The sequence below is a fragment of the Podarcis muralis genome, chromosome 1, assembly GCF_964188315.1.
Source record: "Podarcis muralis chromosome 1, rPodMur119.hap1.1, whole genome shotgun sequence".
Lineage (NCBI taxonomy): Eukaryota > Metazoa > Chordata > Lepidosauria > Squamata > Lacertidae > Podarcis > Podarcis muralis.
In genome coordinates this window covers 28,816,983-28,834,287 of record NC_135655.1, presented here as the reverse complement: position 1 = coordinate 28,834,287, position 17,305 = coordinate 28,816,983, and the positions used below count along the sequence as shown (strand labels likewise).

Below are 17,305 nucleotides of genomic sequence, written 5' to 3'. Positions count from 1 at the left end.
CCCAAAGAATTTTGGGTTATTGCAAAAGGAACAGACCTGTTCTTAGCAGTGGTGGAAAGGGTTAAGTATTGCACCAGCAGATTTTTCCAAGCCAGAACTCTAGGTATACTGTCAGGTAGGTGTTGTATTTATGCAGTGACACATGGGTAATTCAAAAAAAAGCAGTGTAAAGGTTGCCCTTCTTAAAAGAATCCTAGAAGGTTTTTAAAATATATATATATTTATATGTAATGGGGGAAAGATTGGCATTTTGAAGGAGAATATATGTTCCTAAGTGACATACCAGCTATTTTTAATTAGCAGTTATTGATTAGAATCACTAGATAATATTCAATGCACTCTTTTCCCGACTTGCCACATAGTGGTATATAGTATATATATTTTTTTCTCTCTCTCTCTCTTTTTCTGTTCTGTTCTTTTTTCTTTTCTTTTGCACATACATACACTCATATGCACAGAGACATACACGCAGTTCTGGGTTAGATACATGGTTCTGATATTTCTGTAGAATATACTGTAGCTATGCAGCCATTCCTAAGTTTGTACAGAATGTATATAAATATAAAATGGCCACATCTCTTTGCGTGTGTCTGTCCCCGGAAGGGTGGACTGATTGTTTTTGGATGTCTGCAGCTGTTACCTTGAAGGATGCAATTTCATCTTTCATTTATTTTTCCCCATCTAGACTGTATCAGGATAAACTGTAACGCCAGTAAGTTTCCCCTCAAGTTTCATTTTGTTCTCTCTCTCTCTCTATAAATATATATTTAAAAGAAATTAACATTCTTTCCATTGCTATTTTAGAAACTGTTTCTTCTTTTCAGTTCGCTTTAAGAAAATGCTTTGGGATTTTGTAGATTTTGAGGATTTGAGACGGCTCTATATATGAATGTAATGTGTGTGAAAGATTTCTCCAGGGGCAAATGAAATGTTATATTTCCCAGCTTCACAGACGAGCATCCAGGGAATGGGAAGAGCTGAAAATGTATTTCAGTAGCTTTCCACTTTCATGGGAAAATATCCTTAGAGGCAGTTTTAATAACAGGTACTGTATGCACTTCTCCACTACAACAATTTTGTTTTACTGTGACAATAAATAAAGAAGTAGTTTGGGCCACAACTGTGACTGCATTGTCTGATATTTCATTGGTATCCATTCTTTGAGCGGGGTTATACATTAGATTAAAGAACAAATTATGTTCTTGAATGGGGAATAGTGAGCCTTTCCCAACCAGATGCCCTCACAATGTTGCTAGACTATAGCTTCCATCAGCCCCAGCCAGCATGAGCAATGGTCAGAGATGATGGGAGTTGTAGTCCAACAATCTCAGAAGGGCATCCGGTTGGCCAAGCCTGAGCAAGAACGTCCAGGGGAGCTTTTCAGGCCTGTTGGAGCATCTTGTTTATTTACAAAGGCAGACAATTAGCAAGGAACCCCCTAGGCAAGCAATGCTGATGCTTAGAGCAACCCTCAGTTCCCCAAAGCAATAGCCCCAAACACCCAAAACCTAGTACTTTCTCTAGATAAATTAAAACTGCAAAAACCACAAAGTTTCCCAGATCTGCTATTTTGTTATGACAGATGCTTGATATTTTTGTTTGCAACAGAAACATGAATACTTAGCTAGGATGCATAGAGCAATGCTTCCTTGTTTCCCTTCACACATCTTCTTGACAGTGGATATGGGGATTCCTCCTGTTCCTGTGCCTCTTACATGAGGCCAGAATAAGAGTAAGAAAGATATGCAGTGGTAGCACCTTCATATCTCTTGGTATACCTAGTAGCTTCACCTTGACTTTTTCCCCCAAGGAGAATGCTCAGTTGGTTGAAGTTGGCTGTAAATGGTTTGCAGCCTATGCATCTAAGAAGGTCCACGTCCTCTCCATTACTCCTTACACTGTGCTTGAAAAAGCACGTCATGTGAGGAACTTTACTATGGCTGTCATCCCATCCTACTTTACCATTCACAGAAAATGTTTCAGTTAGATCCCCAGCTGCAGTGATTCTGTTAGTGTGTAACAAGGACTGCTAAGAGTAGGAAACAAAGCTTTCTTCCCTCCCAAAGAAACCCCTGCATCTCTGTCACTTAATAGGAAAAGGTCAAGAAGAGAAACAGGGAATCTATGGAGAGACTATCAGATTTTTTTCTCCAACTGGAAAAATATTAATTGTTATCAAATGTTTTTTGTGCAAGTTTCCTCCTGAGCACCAGCATTCGATTAAGTAATTATGCTTTCATGAATGCTTAATTACATGGGCTTTTACATATTTATTATTTTACTACATTTCCCCTTCAAATATCCTTACGCACACACACACACACACACACACACACACACACTTACTTTATAAACAAGTTTGGACTGGGCTTTTATGAATAATAATAATAATTTTAAAATATCCACTCATATACTTTATAATAAGAATAAGAATGCTACCACTCATAGGATCTAGCTATTCAGAACCCTAAACATACTTGTTCCCAACTGGGATGGCCTAGTCCAACTGCTTCTTTCCATTATTCAACAGAAGCATAATTAAATGAAGGAGGACATAGGCGTGGAAAGTACTGATAGTCTGAGAACTCTATGCTAGCTACAGAACCCCAGGGATTACCCCTGTGCATATATTCAGTTTCTTTCTTTTCCTCTACCTTTAAAATATATATATATAGAAATGTGAGGAGAAAATAGCCAAAGATGCAGGTTTGGGGGGTTTTGGGGGGGGGGGTTTGCACTGATGTGCACATTTTGGAGTAATCTTGGAGAGCTTTGTTGGTTACATGTAGCTGGGAACATAGATCATTATGATTTTGATCAGGGAGGGAATAACCTGTCTAGTTCAGTTCTTTCAGTCTCTCACTTTCCCAATACTCATGAAAATTCATCAGCATTTTAGTGTGAATTTTTCCTAATAAACACAGTTCATATGCAATTGTGACAAATACACTCATTTTTGCAAGCATGTGCCCATTGATTTAATTTCACCAATATGTTCGTTTTTATGCACATCTTTCCCCAGCAGATGCATTTCTGTACCATTATTTGGTTGGCAAACTGCATAGAAAAATTCAAATAAGTCTGAATTTCAAAGGATATCTGTATTTTGGTTTGCAATCCCCCCCCCCCCCACAAGAAAGGAGAGATTTGATAGACTGGGCTTGAAATAAAACCTGAGTCAAATTATATCTTTGACAATTTCCCCCTACTTTTCTTCATGGTGGGGGGAGGAGCGAAATTAGGATTAGACTGTCAATAATTGGTTTCTACTGAAGGACATTATGGGATTTCTGGCAAAGAACTTTGGGGAAATGGCTACTTAAAATATCAGATCATGCAGTCACTTCTATTAAATAACCAAGGAGCACTTGGTCTGTGTTATTAAGAGCAAACAGAGTCATACTCAAAGGATAGCACTCATGAGGAAGTTGAATATTCTCCAACTGTGTCTACCAAGCGTACTGGCTGTGAGAGCTCCATTGCATGTCCAACAGGTAAGACTCTAGCTATCATTTTTCTTATTCTGTTAACGTGTTGAAGGAATGCGGAAAACACACGCGCAGTGTTTCATCTTGTTGATTGGTGGTTTGTTCATGTTCCCTGAAATTGCCATTCTCACTTTCTCCTCCACCATGTGTTTCACTATCCTTCATCCTCCTCCCCTTTCACTGTGAAGTAGTAAGCATGAAGTAGAAGTGGGCAGTTTTATACTGAGGAGGAGAGGAAATCAAATTTCAAATTATTAAGACAATCAAAGAGAGTGTCACAAACATGCAAAACACACACACACAGAGTTGTAGAAAACTGGTAACAAAACACGTACTTGAATACTGTACTGTCATGGTAGAAAACCTCAGGTTGTTTCTGTAATATGAGAATTTTAAAGGAATAAAGCGAACATTATTAGCTTTATTGGTTGCAGGGCAATGATTAGCAAAAGGAGACTAATGGTGCAGTCCTGTGCTTGGCTAACCACTCAGCTCAGTAACTGCTGTTTAAGTTCACTGGGACTTACTCCCAAGATAAGTGAGTATTGGATTGCAGTATATGGTTGCAATCCTATACAACAGCCGTTGCCAGCTGGGTTCTCTCCAGATTTTTTGGAATATAGCTCCAGCCCACACTGATGGAAGTTGTGGTCCAAAACACCGGAAGTGCACTTAGTTGGCGAAGGCAGCTGTACCCCCTTACCTGGAAAGAAGTTTAATTAAACTCAATAATATTTGCTTCTGAGCAGACATGCATTGGATTGCACTGTGAACTTCTCCAAAAGCGCTTCTATTTATTATGCTATGTTTGGATGTGTGTATTGATAATAATCTACAAATAGGTTTTTTGATAAAAAGGAAATGACTTACTTATATATTAAGCATATTTAAGTACTCTGTGGGTGGTAGTTTGATTTTTACCCCTTTTCATACACCATGGATTCAGTAAACATGTGCCTTCATGTAAGAGTGTGTAGTAAGAAGGAAGGGGGAATGGTAACCCAGGGCCAATTTGGAATTGTGGAATGGTTAAGAGTGTCTGCACATGCGCATTTAGTGCTGCATTTTTGCACATCCTCACCAGTTTTTGCAAGTAGGGACACAGGTAGCGCTGTGGGTTAAACCACAGAGCCTAGGAGTTGCTGATCAGAAGGTCGGCAGTTCAAATCCCTACGACGGGGTGAGCTCCCGTTGCTCGGTCCCTACTCCTGCCAACCTAGGAGTTTGAAAGCACTTCAAAGTGCAAGTAGATAAATAGGTACCACTCTGGTGGGAAGGTAAACGGTGTTTCCGTGTGCTGCTCTGGTTCACCAGAAGTGGCTTAGTCATGCTGGCCACATGACCCGGAAGCTGTACGCCGGCTCCCTCGGCCAATAAAGCGAGATGAGCGCCGCAACCCCAGAGTCGGGCACGACTGGACCTAATGGTCAGGGTTCCCTTTACCTTTACCTTACCAGAAGAAAGCCCATCAGGATTTGCTTACAGATACTTGCATATAATTAAACGAGGGCCTTAATATCATTCATATATATATATATATATATGATCAGTTGTGAGAGAATGTAGTTTCAACATTCAATGCAATGCCCCCTGTCATGTTCATATTATGGAAGGTCAGAAAAGGCCTAATAAAAACTGTTGAGTTGTTCTTCTTGCCCCAGCCATGAGTACTTCACTGTTGTTGGCTGTGATGTTAAACTGTCTGTAGTTCATTAAGGTGCAGTAGCTCTTCTTCTTCCTATGGGTTTTGTTGCACCTGAGCCTTATTGTGGATAAGGGTCAAATCACTTTCTGCATTTTTAATTATCGCTAGCATTCACAGGGGTAAATTACCATGCCTTTTCTCTCATGAATACAAACGAAAGAACCATCATGAAACAAAATGAGGATTTTATCATGCTAATTAACTGGTACCACAAGAGGCACTTACTATAAGCATAGGCCTGCCTTTAATTGCCTATTAAGAACCTGTTAGCATGCTGACATCTTTCTGTATTAGCAGAGCCTCCCTCTATGAGAGGAAGTACTTTCTAAATTATTTGTCATGTGAAGTAGACATGGAACACAAATCTCCAGTGGTCTCTCCAATTGGTTCTTGCCAATGCATTTATGACAGATAGTGTGGCATTTCTCTCTCCAGCCCAACCTTTCCCCAGCTTTATGTAGAAATACGACTGATCAATGAGTTTAAAGAAATCAATATCGATATTCCTATTACAAAATGATAACCTTCCTTTTCATGTCAAAGGCTCAGTTCTGAGTAGCATACAATTTATGACACATCCTTGATGCTTGAGTTTGATTTTGACAGCACTCTGGGCATCATTCCCAGACGCGAAACAAGAGGGGTAGACCACAAACCCTATTCTCTGTAAACTATACAGTAAATTACACTAAGCTCTCTTTAGAAGCCTATTTGATTTATGTAAATATAGAGGATCTTGACTGCCAACATAATGCAACTAACTCTGGGATAGCCAAGGTTTCTTTAATAAAGGACCACGTCTTTGGCTGATTCTTGAAAAGTAAAACCTGAATATATAACCAACTCAGATGCACTATTATTCTATTTATCACACCTGAATTACCTACAAGTAAGTTATTAGTGATGGACAAAAGCTCAGTGACATCATGCAGAATTTGGCTTTGCGAACTGAGCCACCCCAAATCAAAATGGTGGGGGCAGGGGAAGTTTTATGGAAGGCATTTCAGGCACCACGGGGAATTGGTAGAGAGGGCTTTCTGCAGGTGAGAGATGCCTTAATTGTATTTGGGCTTGACATGCTTAAGAGCATTATTTCCTGGCAAATATTAATGAGTGTCCATGTTTCAAGTAAATGGGGTAGGAATATTAGCTAAGAAGCATTGTGAGCAGCTATTAATTTCTCATGCCCGTTGCTTCTCCGGGTGGCTGCTGTTGCTTAGGTGACATTTTCCCATTGGTTCCGATTGACCTGTTTTAGGAATCATAGAGGCCTGGGGCCTGGAAGTTTGTTTCTTCACCCCTCCTTCCTTCCCACCACGCCATGTATCAATGCCATTGCTTCCCTCAGTAATTTCTGAAGGCCTTTTAGCAGGACACACCAGGAAGGGTGACAGGGTTTAGATGGTTCTGCTGACATACATGACTCACGGAGTGGTTTTGGAATAAGCTTGCAATCCTAACTCCACTGACCTGGCAGTTGGCCCCATTGAATTCAGCAGGACTTAGAGCAGGCATGCTTAGGATTGTAAGGCTAAGCAGATACTAATTCCAGGCCACCAGCACATACCTTTTTGGAGAAACAGATGGCCCAAAGCACCGAGAAGATACAGAATTGGTAGCTTTACTCTCAGAGTGTTGTAAGACAAGGTGGGTTTGTCTTGCTACCCGTCAGTGACAGCATGGGAAATAGAATGTCTACAAAACAAGGCAGGAACAGTGCAGAGCTTCCTTTGGTATGCTATCAGGCCCATTTGGGAATATCAACTCAAGCTGCCACCTTTCTACTGTATGCAGTCTAGACCCCCTTAGCAACTCTTCAGAGTGGGCCTCTTGAGTTGTTTGTCTTCAACCACTCTAAATGTAGACGCAGAGGCAGAACCAGTTGCTGATGACCAAAAAATGTCAATGGGAAGCAACTGATGTCAGTATTTATTGGAAATGGCCATCCAGTTCTTTTGATTTTCCCCAGCAAAGCTAGAGAGGAGTCGGTGGGATGAGAAAATAAATTGCAGTTTCTGTGAGAGTAGTTGATTCCACTCTTCAATGTTTTCCTCTGCTAATTAGTGATTCACTGGCCGTCAGCTACTGTTTGCATTTCTAAGTTCTGTTTAATTTAGTTAAATAATGGCAAATGGACTTTTTTTGGGATGTTTTTCTACATAGCAACCTTAAAAATTCACACCCATAACCAATATTTATTTCAGATAAGCTACCTGGGGTAATTTCTTCAAACCTCTCTCTCTTATGTTAGACTGAGGTTAACTTTAGTTGATGCAGTCTCTGTGAGGGACAGCTAGTATATTGCAAAAATGATTTATAAGTTGTGCTTTTGGAGCATGGCCCACTCAAGGCATCTTGCATTATCAAAAAAACAAAAACAAAAAACAAAACAAAACTAATGCAATTCAGTACTAACAATAGGAGCAGTACAAAATCTTTTATTTTTTGAAAATGTATAGGCCGGTTCAAATAAACAAACAGCAATATCAATTTCAGCACAATACAAAAACGATTAATTCTATAACAGCTCTCTAAAATAATATATTTCAATTAGGAAAAGTCGGCCGCAGCATTGAAGCCACCCATACTTCTGTGCAGAGAGAAGTTCCATAAATTGCAGAACAACAACAAGAGCTGCAGCAGTAGTTTGAACACTAACTAGAGTGCTTTTGTCAGCACAGTGACATACCCTTCTAATTTGAGACTAATTGCCCCAGTGGGAATATCACTTAGTTTCCAGAGTCATTCTTAGAGTGCGGAGATGCCCTCTTTGGGGTAGCAGCGAGACTTCAAGTTCTTCTGTTCCTAATAAATCTAGAGTCAGCAGCTTTGGGTACAAATCAGAGTCCCAATTCAGAAAAACAGAAATGTTGCACTGACTTCCCATTGACTACCATGAGGAAATAAGCCTATAGCTATAACCACCTCACCACCTTTCTTAAAATAGTGAATTAAATTTGCAGGCATAAGAGGAAATCTTTAGTACATAAAGCCTGTCAAATCCCAGAAAAATATGTGTAGCCTCCCCCCCCCTTTGCCAGGCACTGTGAATTGGTGTGTGTACCATCTGTACCTCCCCCCCCCCCGCATAATTTATTTGGTAGAATTGTAGGAAACTTGTGTGCATGCCATTCCCCTTCTGAGATAGTGAATACTGCCAAATGTCAACCACAGTAATCTTGAAAGAAAACCATTTATACTTTGGTGGATTTTTAATGATTAATTTATCCTTGCTATTGTTTCAATGAATATTTTTAAAAAATGAAAATAGCATACATTGGGGAGGTGCCCCTAGGCAAGAAACCTGCCAAGTTCTAGAAGGATAGCTACAATGGCGGGAAGCCTCATCCACCAAAATTGTGTCCCAGCTTCTCTTTATGGAAGCTGTGGTTGGAAGAGAGGGTGCCACCATAGCCCTATAGCTAGCATCCCTTCTTTCTGTTCTGCCAGGTTACCAGCTGTTAAGATAGACAAAATGAATTCCTTCTTCATGCAGTGCAATGGCTTCCAGTCATGATGCCTAGATACTACTTCCAGTAACATTGGCAGAGATGAACAGGAGACTTATTGCACTCATATTCTGTTTGTGGGCTTCCCCACAGCATCTGTGTGGCTACTGTGAGAACAGAATGCTGGACTAGATGGGATTTTGTTAAGAATCCAACAGGATTCACCTGTTTAAAAGCCAAAAACATATTCGTTCTCATAAAAGATGAACTAGAAAGACATAATGGGTGGATTCCAGTGTAGTGCTAAGTATCTCATTTTGTCAGTGTGAGGATTCCTCTTTGTACAACTGAGTAGTCTCTGCCTTTCCCCCTCCCTTGTTCACCCTCTAAATTTGTTTTAGGGGTTTTCCCAACCTCCAGGAACAGATTTGGACAGGGTGCAGGGTGAGCATGGGAGAGGAGGAAAGTCCCACTGTGCAAGGAAACATCCTTTTGCTGATGGGATGTGGTAATTGAATGCTGCCCAAAGGTTTTAACATTAGGTTATATATTGTTTTGGGACGCAGGCGGCACTGTGGTCTAAACCCCAGAGCCTAGGGCTTGCCGATCAGAAGGTTGGCGATTCGAATCCCCGCGATAGGATGAGCTCCCGTTGTTGGGTCCCAGCTCCTGCCAACCTAGCAGTTCAAAAGCATGACAAGTATAAGTAGATAAATAGGTACCGCTCTGGCGGGAAGGTAAACGGCATTTCCATTGCTGCTCTGGTTCGCCAGAAGCGGTTTAGTCATGCTGGCCACATGACCCAGAAGCTGTACACCGGCTCCCTCGACCAATAAAGCGATATGAGCTCTGCAACCCCAGAGTCGTCCATAGCTGGACCTAACCTTTACTATATATTGTTTACAATATACTTCAGAATTGAGGTTTGATTTTTTGAGATTCTGGGGAGGCAGCTGAACCTTGATGAATGATAATTTTAGGAACTTATTACTTCTAGTAATAATTCCTCCCCACTGAAATATGAGAGGCCTCATCAGTTTTGGCATTGCACCAAAGAAGGGAGACGTTCCCTGAACGTTCTATTTTTATTGTCTGTAAATTAATTATATTTCCCAGTACTCGGTTACAGATATGACATCCAAAATTGTAAACTCTCACACTTGAGAAAGAATGCATAATGTGAGGTAAAATAAAGCAATCATAGGTTATGTTGTTATCAAACCAGTGACCAAAGGTACTTAGGAATCATATCTGACCTCAAGGGCCTTTGTGAAATCAGAGGAAGTAATTTAAATAATTTAAACAATGAAGGGGTATCAGGAAATGGAGAAAGCTTTTTGCATTTTGACTCTGCTAGCCTGCCTATTGTGCTCTGTCAATTTAGCCACCATAGTTAATTCCCAGGTTGTAGTGCTGAGCAACTTCCATAAGAAAATGAGTAGAAATTTTCTAGAAAGTGTTTTTCATTGTGTCAGGAAATATTGACAATAAAGCTTGTACAGGACCTATAGGAATAAGTTGTTGCTGTATAGCAGAGACTTTCTGAAATATTATTACCCAGATCACTTGGCCAAGTGGGCATTCCCACCACATGTGGAAATAATATCTCTCCAACCTTCGCAACCCCCTTCAGCAATTGACAGGTAAAAACTGTTGATATTGTTTAACTTAAAGGTAAAGGTACCCCTGCCCGTACGGGCCAGTCTTGCCAGACTCTAGGGTTGTGCGCCCATCTCACTCAAGAGGCCGGGGGCCAGCGCTGTCCGGAGACACTTCCGGGTCACGTGGCCAGCGTGACATCGCTGCTCTGGCGAGCCAGAGCCGCACACGGAAACGCCGTTTACCTTCCCGCTTGTAAGCGGTCCCTATTTATCTACTTGCACCTGGGGGTGCTTTTGAACTGCTAGGTTGGCAGACGCTGGGACCGAACGACGGGAGCGCACCCTGCCGCAGGGATTCGAACCGCCGACCTTTCGATCGGCAAGCCCTAGGCGCTGAGGCTTTTACCCACAGTGCCACCTGCGTCCCCTATTGTTTAACTTAGCTGGTGTAAAATACAATTGTTAGGTGTAAAATATAATTTCAGCATAGCTTCCCAAAATATGAGGCTTATTCCGTATAGCGTTCCACACATTCTCTGTTATCGGGATTTTTAAGTCCTGCTCCCAAACCTCTCTAAGGCTTATCGGTGTGCCTGTGGATGAGCAGTAAATAGTTTACACAGCATGGAGATTACACCTTTTAAGATACTCAAAGATTTAACACTTAAAAGCTTGAATGCGGTTAAGAACATCACATTTCCCATTTTATGAATGTGTGTTTTACAGATAATATTTGAATCTGGAAAAACTGGAATTATTTAAGTTCCAGTGAGCCCAATTTGTCATAAAGGTCAACCAGTTCCAGGGGGCAGCCATGATCAATATGTTCCAAAGTCAATAAAGTCCTTTAGATTCCCAGTATGTATTCTGTTGGAATTTAGCCCCAATGCAGAATAATAGATGGTGTAGAAAAGGAATCAGTGGAGATACTTTAGGTGCTAAGACGTCCATCCATATCTTCCAAATCTTTAACAAGGTAGCAAAGAACGAGTTAGCAATGAGGCTCAAATTACTTTGGGCTGTTTCAGAAAGGGTAATGTTCTGAAACAGTGTGCCTGAGAGGTCCAACTAAACCCAATTCTCTCCTGATTTTATTGCTTTTACTGTTTTTAAAAATGTTTTTATTGTTATGCTTTTCAATTATTTATTGTAATGTATATTTTAATTAAGGGTGTTTTAATACCCCAATGGAACTGTTATCGTGCATTTTAATTATGTGTTGGGTGTATAGTTGCAAAACACTTAGAAACCATTTTGGCATGTAAGTGGTGTCTAAACTAAATAGCAGTAGAGGTAGCATTTTACCAGCCTTTTTAAACAATAACCCAGAAACTTATTAAAGCAGCCTTTAGCTCAGATGTGTCATGCTGATATTAACATGGGTGTTTCCTACTTTGGCTGGCAGTGACCTGCAAGGGTTTCAGACAGGAGTCCTTTCTATCTCTCCCTGGAGGTCTTTGATTGAACTGGGGCCTTCTGCTTCCAACCCAGGTGCTCTACCAGTGAGCCATCCCCCGAAGGCCAAAATAGGGACAAAGCAAGGATAGTAATTAATGAGAGAAGGGTACCAGAAAACAGGGACTCTTCCTGATAAAGAAGGGGCTACAGGAGTGCATGTGTTCTAGCCCTCCTTTGTCGCTACAGAAATGATATGCACACTGTGGCTACAGAGAGCTGGCCAGCATTGCTTGGTGAAGCTTTTAATCATGTCCCCTTTTCTGTTGTCTTCGGCATCCCATCCCCAATATACAGTATATGCAACATAGGAACACTCCACCCGTGACACCTTGTGGGGTTCACAAAAATCCTGGTGACCATGTTGAGGTGAAAGAGCAGGCCCGAGAGTGAAGCATCTCTGCCCAGTGCCAGCTAGTGGCTTTGTCTTGTTCTTCAGCAGCTACCACCACATCCATCATAGCAAAGTCTTTCTGTATTCTCATGGGTAGATATATGTATCTGTTGTCCCATAGTGAGGTCTTACGGCATGAGTAAAATGGGATAAGGCTGAGTGAATGCATCTCTTCTGCATAGCAGTGAACCAGTCTTTCTCAAAAGAGATTCCCCCCCCCCCGAGAAAATTTCTGTTTTCCCGACTTCTTTTTTCTGCCTTGGAAAGGAAGGGCATATATTCGCCCCATTTGGGGGATTGGGGTGGCACCCACTTCCCACAATGCCCTGAAATATCACTAGGCATTCTGAATGATATAAAATAGTGGCTTAACTGCCAACGTAATTACTGCTGCTAAGAAACACGTCTTAGGGAAAAGGTATAGAAGCTGTGCTGTTGTCACTGCTACTGGTGAGCCCCAAGCTTGAAAAACTGCAGGAGAATTTCTCCTCCTGAAGAAATTTGGTGAAATGCCCTCACCACACTTTCTCTGATCACTAGTAGGGTAGAAAATTTGCACCCAGCCTAGTATAAATGCATACACTTACTAAGCTCCAACAATCCCACTCCCCATTCTGTTCCTTGGCTGGAAGATGTATGTGCCAATTACAGAGACCGTCTGCATAATATGTTGGCGGAGTCTCGTTAGGTTGCTGAACTCTGTGAGTGACATTTCTTATTTCCTGCAATTCACTTATCATTTCACCAACGCCTTTCCAAGCAGCTCTTTTAATCCAATCACTAAAAACTTGATTTCAAAGGTGACTCTTGCTCATAGTTGCAAGTTATACTCTCTAACAGGGCAGGAAGTTGACAAAATGTTTATACAGTGTTCAGAAACTCCCCATCTCCTTAGGTGTCTAGACTTCACCAATATTTTATCACATTTTCTATCTTCAAAGAGTTTATTTGTTGAAAACATATCCCATCTTTCATCTTAAATTTAGAGATGCTGAAATTCATTTCATTTTTTAAAAGTACAGTGGTGCCTCGCAAGACGAAAAGAATCCATTCCGCGATTCTCTTCATCTAGCGGTTTTTTCGTCTTGCGAAGCAAGCCCATTGACAGCTTAGCGGATTAGCGCTACAGCGGTCTAGCGGCTTTTCGCAATCAGCTGTTAAGCGGGTTATCAGTGGAACAGCTGATAGGCGGCTTAGCGGCTTAGGAAAAGGGGGGGGAAGCGGGGGGAAACCGCGGGGACGCGCAAGATTTTTTCGTCTTGCGAAGCAACCCCATAGGGAAATTCGTTTTGCGAAGCGCCTCCAAAACGGAAAACCCTTTCGTCTAACCCTTTTCCGTCTTGCGAGGCGTTCGTCTTACGGGGCACCACTGTATAGATTCTTTTCTTGAAAATACTTGTTTTTATCAATAGAAATTTACAATCAGTTTGCGTATCATTTTGTGATATTCGCTGAATCTCATGACTAACCCCCCGCCAGCCCCTACATGGGTCCTTATGACAATAATTAAAACTACATATCAGTACGTTCTCCACCATTTTCATTTTTTCAGATTATCCATAATCTTTGTTACCTTACAAGTGATTCTTATAGTCCAGCTAAAGTTTTGATTTGCTTACAATGGTCTCCTGGGTAAATTATAAATTTTCCCCATTCCTTTTTAAAGCCCTTGTCTTCCTGGTTCCTGAGCCTCCCAGTTAGTTTTGCCATTTCGGCATAGTCCAGCAGTTTGGTTTGCCATTTTTCCCTCGCCAGGATTATTGCTTCTTTCCATTTTTGGAATCTGAAATTCATAATTCATGACCTTCACCTTTCTTTAAAAATTGAAGCAGACAAAGGACTGCTTTATGAACAGAATGAACAGATATATATGTGTATACATATACATATTAATTAGCCTCTTTAGTAGAGGACACAATTGCTATAGATCTCAAGGAACTGATCAGACCACTACTGCCCTGCCCCGTTATGCCCCCATTCTGTCCTCTTCTGGGTCCAAAAGGACCTGCACATCAGCAACCATGCGTCAATTGGACATGCCTAAAATGGTTGCCTCCTGTACATTTATTATTTAGAGCATCTTGTACCCCACTCTTCGTGTCACAGGCTTACAATCGGAAGCGGGGGGATGATGCACAAGAGAAAAGGAACAGGGAGGGAAGAGGTCGTTCCTATAAGGACCAGCTTAAATGAGTCCTGCTTCCTGTCTCTCCATCGAGGCAGTCTGCTGGAGTGACTGCCCCCAGACGACAGTGGAGGGAGAGGGGACCTGGTGGGGCTGGCCTGTCACAGCAGAGCTGGTGACTCTGTTTCCCAGCTCTCCTATGGCTGGAATGGCTGACCCTAGTTGACAATAATGTTTCCTGCTGCTTTGCTCTAGTCGCCCTGGGAATACAATTTTATGCTGAAGGTGTGGAATATAAATCATGCGAAGAAACAATGAAAAAAGCTGTGCTTGTGCAGCTTAGGTCCATGCATTCATTTTTTGATAAAGGGGATCTAGCCAGTGTCCCACATGCCTTAATTGCATCGGGGTGGATTACAATGGCATACTTTAAGTAGAGCTGCCTTTTAAGAGTTTTCGAAAGCTGCTGCTGCATCTAGCATTTTGACCAGGGGCCAGTTGTTCAGATCATGCAGCTTCATGAGCTCCATTTTACTCACAAATTCACCCAGTGCGTGAACAAGGCCATGCTGCACCAAGAAGCTATTTTCTGGGGCTACTCGTGCTAATTAGCCTTTCCCTAACATTTGCACTTGCAGCATGGATATTTGCAGAGAGGCAGCCTCTGCGGGTTCAGCAGTAGATGCAAAGGAGCCTCAACTGTGCAAGGTTTGTGGAATGTGGAAAATGCTGGTTCCCTGAAGGCACCCCCCGCCCCGCAAGCATTTATGCATGGATGCTTAGCCCAGCACAGCTGCCTGCTCACTTACTGCTTGAACTCTCTTGTAATATGCCCGAATAAGGCCACTGTTACATCTGTTTCACTAGCTCTTCTCTTGATTTGTTTAAAAGCCTGATTCAAAATGCTGGTCAGTTACTTGGAAAGCCCTAAAGAGAATGGAAGCATAAGCCATTCTTTAAGTTTCAGTTTCATCCAATCTGGGAACACGGAAACCACATTGATGCATCTCTGATGCATATCATAGCTGAGATATCTCTGTAGCCTGCACAGTTGTATGCCTTTCAGTCCATTTTACTGATTAATTCATAGGGGGAGGGTGGAAGGGGGAAGAGTTTTAATCTGCAATGAATGTTTTACTGAACTATAGTAATTATATTAATCACACTACCTGCATCATGCTTCTGTGACTTCTATTGACCCACACAGCCTACAGACTTCTAAAAGATTCTGTACACAGCTTTTTCTTGCTGATATAGATGTAGTTTTCACATTGCATTTGCATTCAAGGGGCAGCTTGGAAGGTTTTGCTTCTGCCTTTGAATGTATTTTGAGAAACAGCCTTGTACTGAATGAAAGAGCTCTTTGAATCCTTATTTAAAGAGACAGGTGTTCTTGAAATTTCAGCAGAAGGAATTGCTTGCTTCCTGTTGTCTCTTTTTGTAAACATCTATTTTATACAGTAGAATTTGCCCAAGATCTATATCAATACAGTATCTGAGACGGTTCATTGTCAGTCACATCTGTTCAAGTGTTTTACCATAAAAGCTAAATATTAGTTTGTACGGCACTATGTAGTTTTCAAAATAACACATAAATAATGTAGTCTGTTCAGTCAAAAATCCAGCCGTAAAACAAAACAAATGCAAGGAATGTTCTCTTTATGAAGCATTTATTTTTTAAAAAAATAAATAAATGAATAATTATTCAAGATGTGGGAGAAGAAAGATAGTTTTTGTTTTGTTTTGTTTTTTTGACCGTTTTTTTAAAAAATGTGTTTATTTATTTTTTATTTATTTTTTATAAAATTTTTATTAGGGTTTTTACATTACAAAATAAAAAAATAAAAAATAAGAAATAAAAAATAAAAGTAGTTAAAAACAATCAATCTTTTCATCACATTATTTTTCATTAACTTGTTTCCCGGACCTCCTCGTACCTCCCTTTTTTGTATTCCAGTTCAATTTATTAACTTAGCAGTTTCTTTCCCTCTTTATTCTACCCAGATCTTTAATCTTAAGTTATTATAACATTACATTTTTACTTATAAAAAACCATTTTTTCATATTCTTTTATACCATTACAGCTAGAAACCACTTAATTTCAACCCAACATCATTCTAACATTCATTAAGAAAGATAGTTTTTGCAGTCATCAAGCAGAGCACAGTCCTAACCGCAGCTATGCAGGAGTAAGCTCTATTAAATTCAAGAGGGGCTTACTCCCAGATAAATGGGGTTAGGGTCACATCCTAAATTGTTCTTTGCCATACAACGATGTGGACAGAGGGCTATTATTGGAGGAGCAGAAATCCAAAGCTAGTTATGTGGTTCTCTGCTGGTTGCTTCATACTTATAAGGCTGCAGTCCTAAGCACACTTACTACAGAGAGTAAGCCCCAATAAGCGCAGTTAGTTTTTCGCTGAAAAAGCATTGCATTGTTAAAAGGTAACTGTGTTTCTACCTGCCACACCAGTGTTATACCAACATTCCTCGCTGCAGTACTCTGAGCTGAGGAAGCCATACACTGAGTCCCATTGAAGGATGGTAAATCTGTCACTTTATGCTTCTTTCAATTTCTTGTGTTTCCAGTCATAAGTTTGATTCTTCACATTTCCACATAATTTTGGGATTTCTTTTTAATAAATAAATAAAAAGTTCTCGGGAAAATTCATCAGCATTCCAATGTGGGTTTTGTAATTTTACCTAATATACAAGTTTTGCAAAGCAATTTCCTGTAAAATAATGTATTTTTATATGTTATTTTAACTAATTTGTGCATTTTTGTGGACACTTTATGCTAGTGCATGCATTTCTCTGTACATTGCTTGGCTGTAGAATTGCATTGCAAAATTGAGAACCTTTCAAAGGATGGCCATGTTTCATGTATTGGTGAGTTTGGCTTGCCTTTAAATGCTTTCTCCCCCATCCCTAGTCCAATCCAACATGAGAATTAAAATGCAAGTGGAACATTTATTTCCTTTCCTCAACTCCACAGTGTGGAGCATGCTGCATCATTGCACATTATCAAGGCCCTGGGGGTTCAGCTGTGCTGCACAGCGGAGGGTTTTTTCTTTCTTTCTTTCTAGGT

At 40.8% G+C, this 17,305-nt stretch overlaps 1 protein-coding gene across 19 annotated transcripts in view; it reads left to right on the top strand.

Moving 5' to 3' along the window:
• NRXN3 (neurexin 3) overlaps positions 1–17,305 on the top strand; it is a 1,192,693-nt gene that overhangs the window by 409,003 nt on the left and 766,385 nt on the right. For 17 of the 19 annotated variants that reach the window (XM_077925136.1, XM_077925127.1, XM_077925120.1 and 14 more), the window contains one exon: positions 686–712. The exons of the other annotated variants lie outside the window; for them this stretch is intronic. In XM_077925136.1, coding sequence (XP_077781262.1) covers positions 686–712 — 27 coding nt within the window. The remainder of the gene's footprint in view (positions 1–685; positions 713–17,305) is intronic. 19 annotated transcript variants of the gene reach the window in all.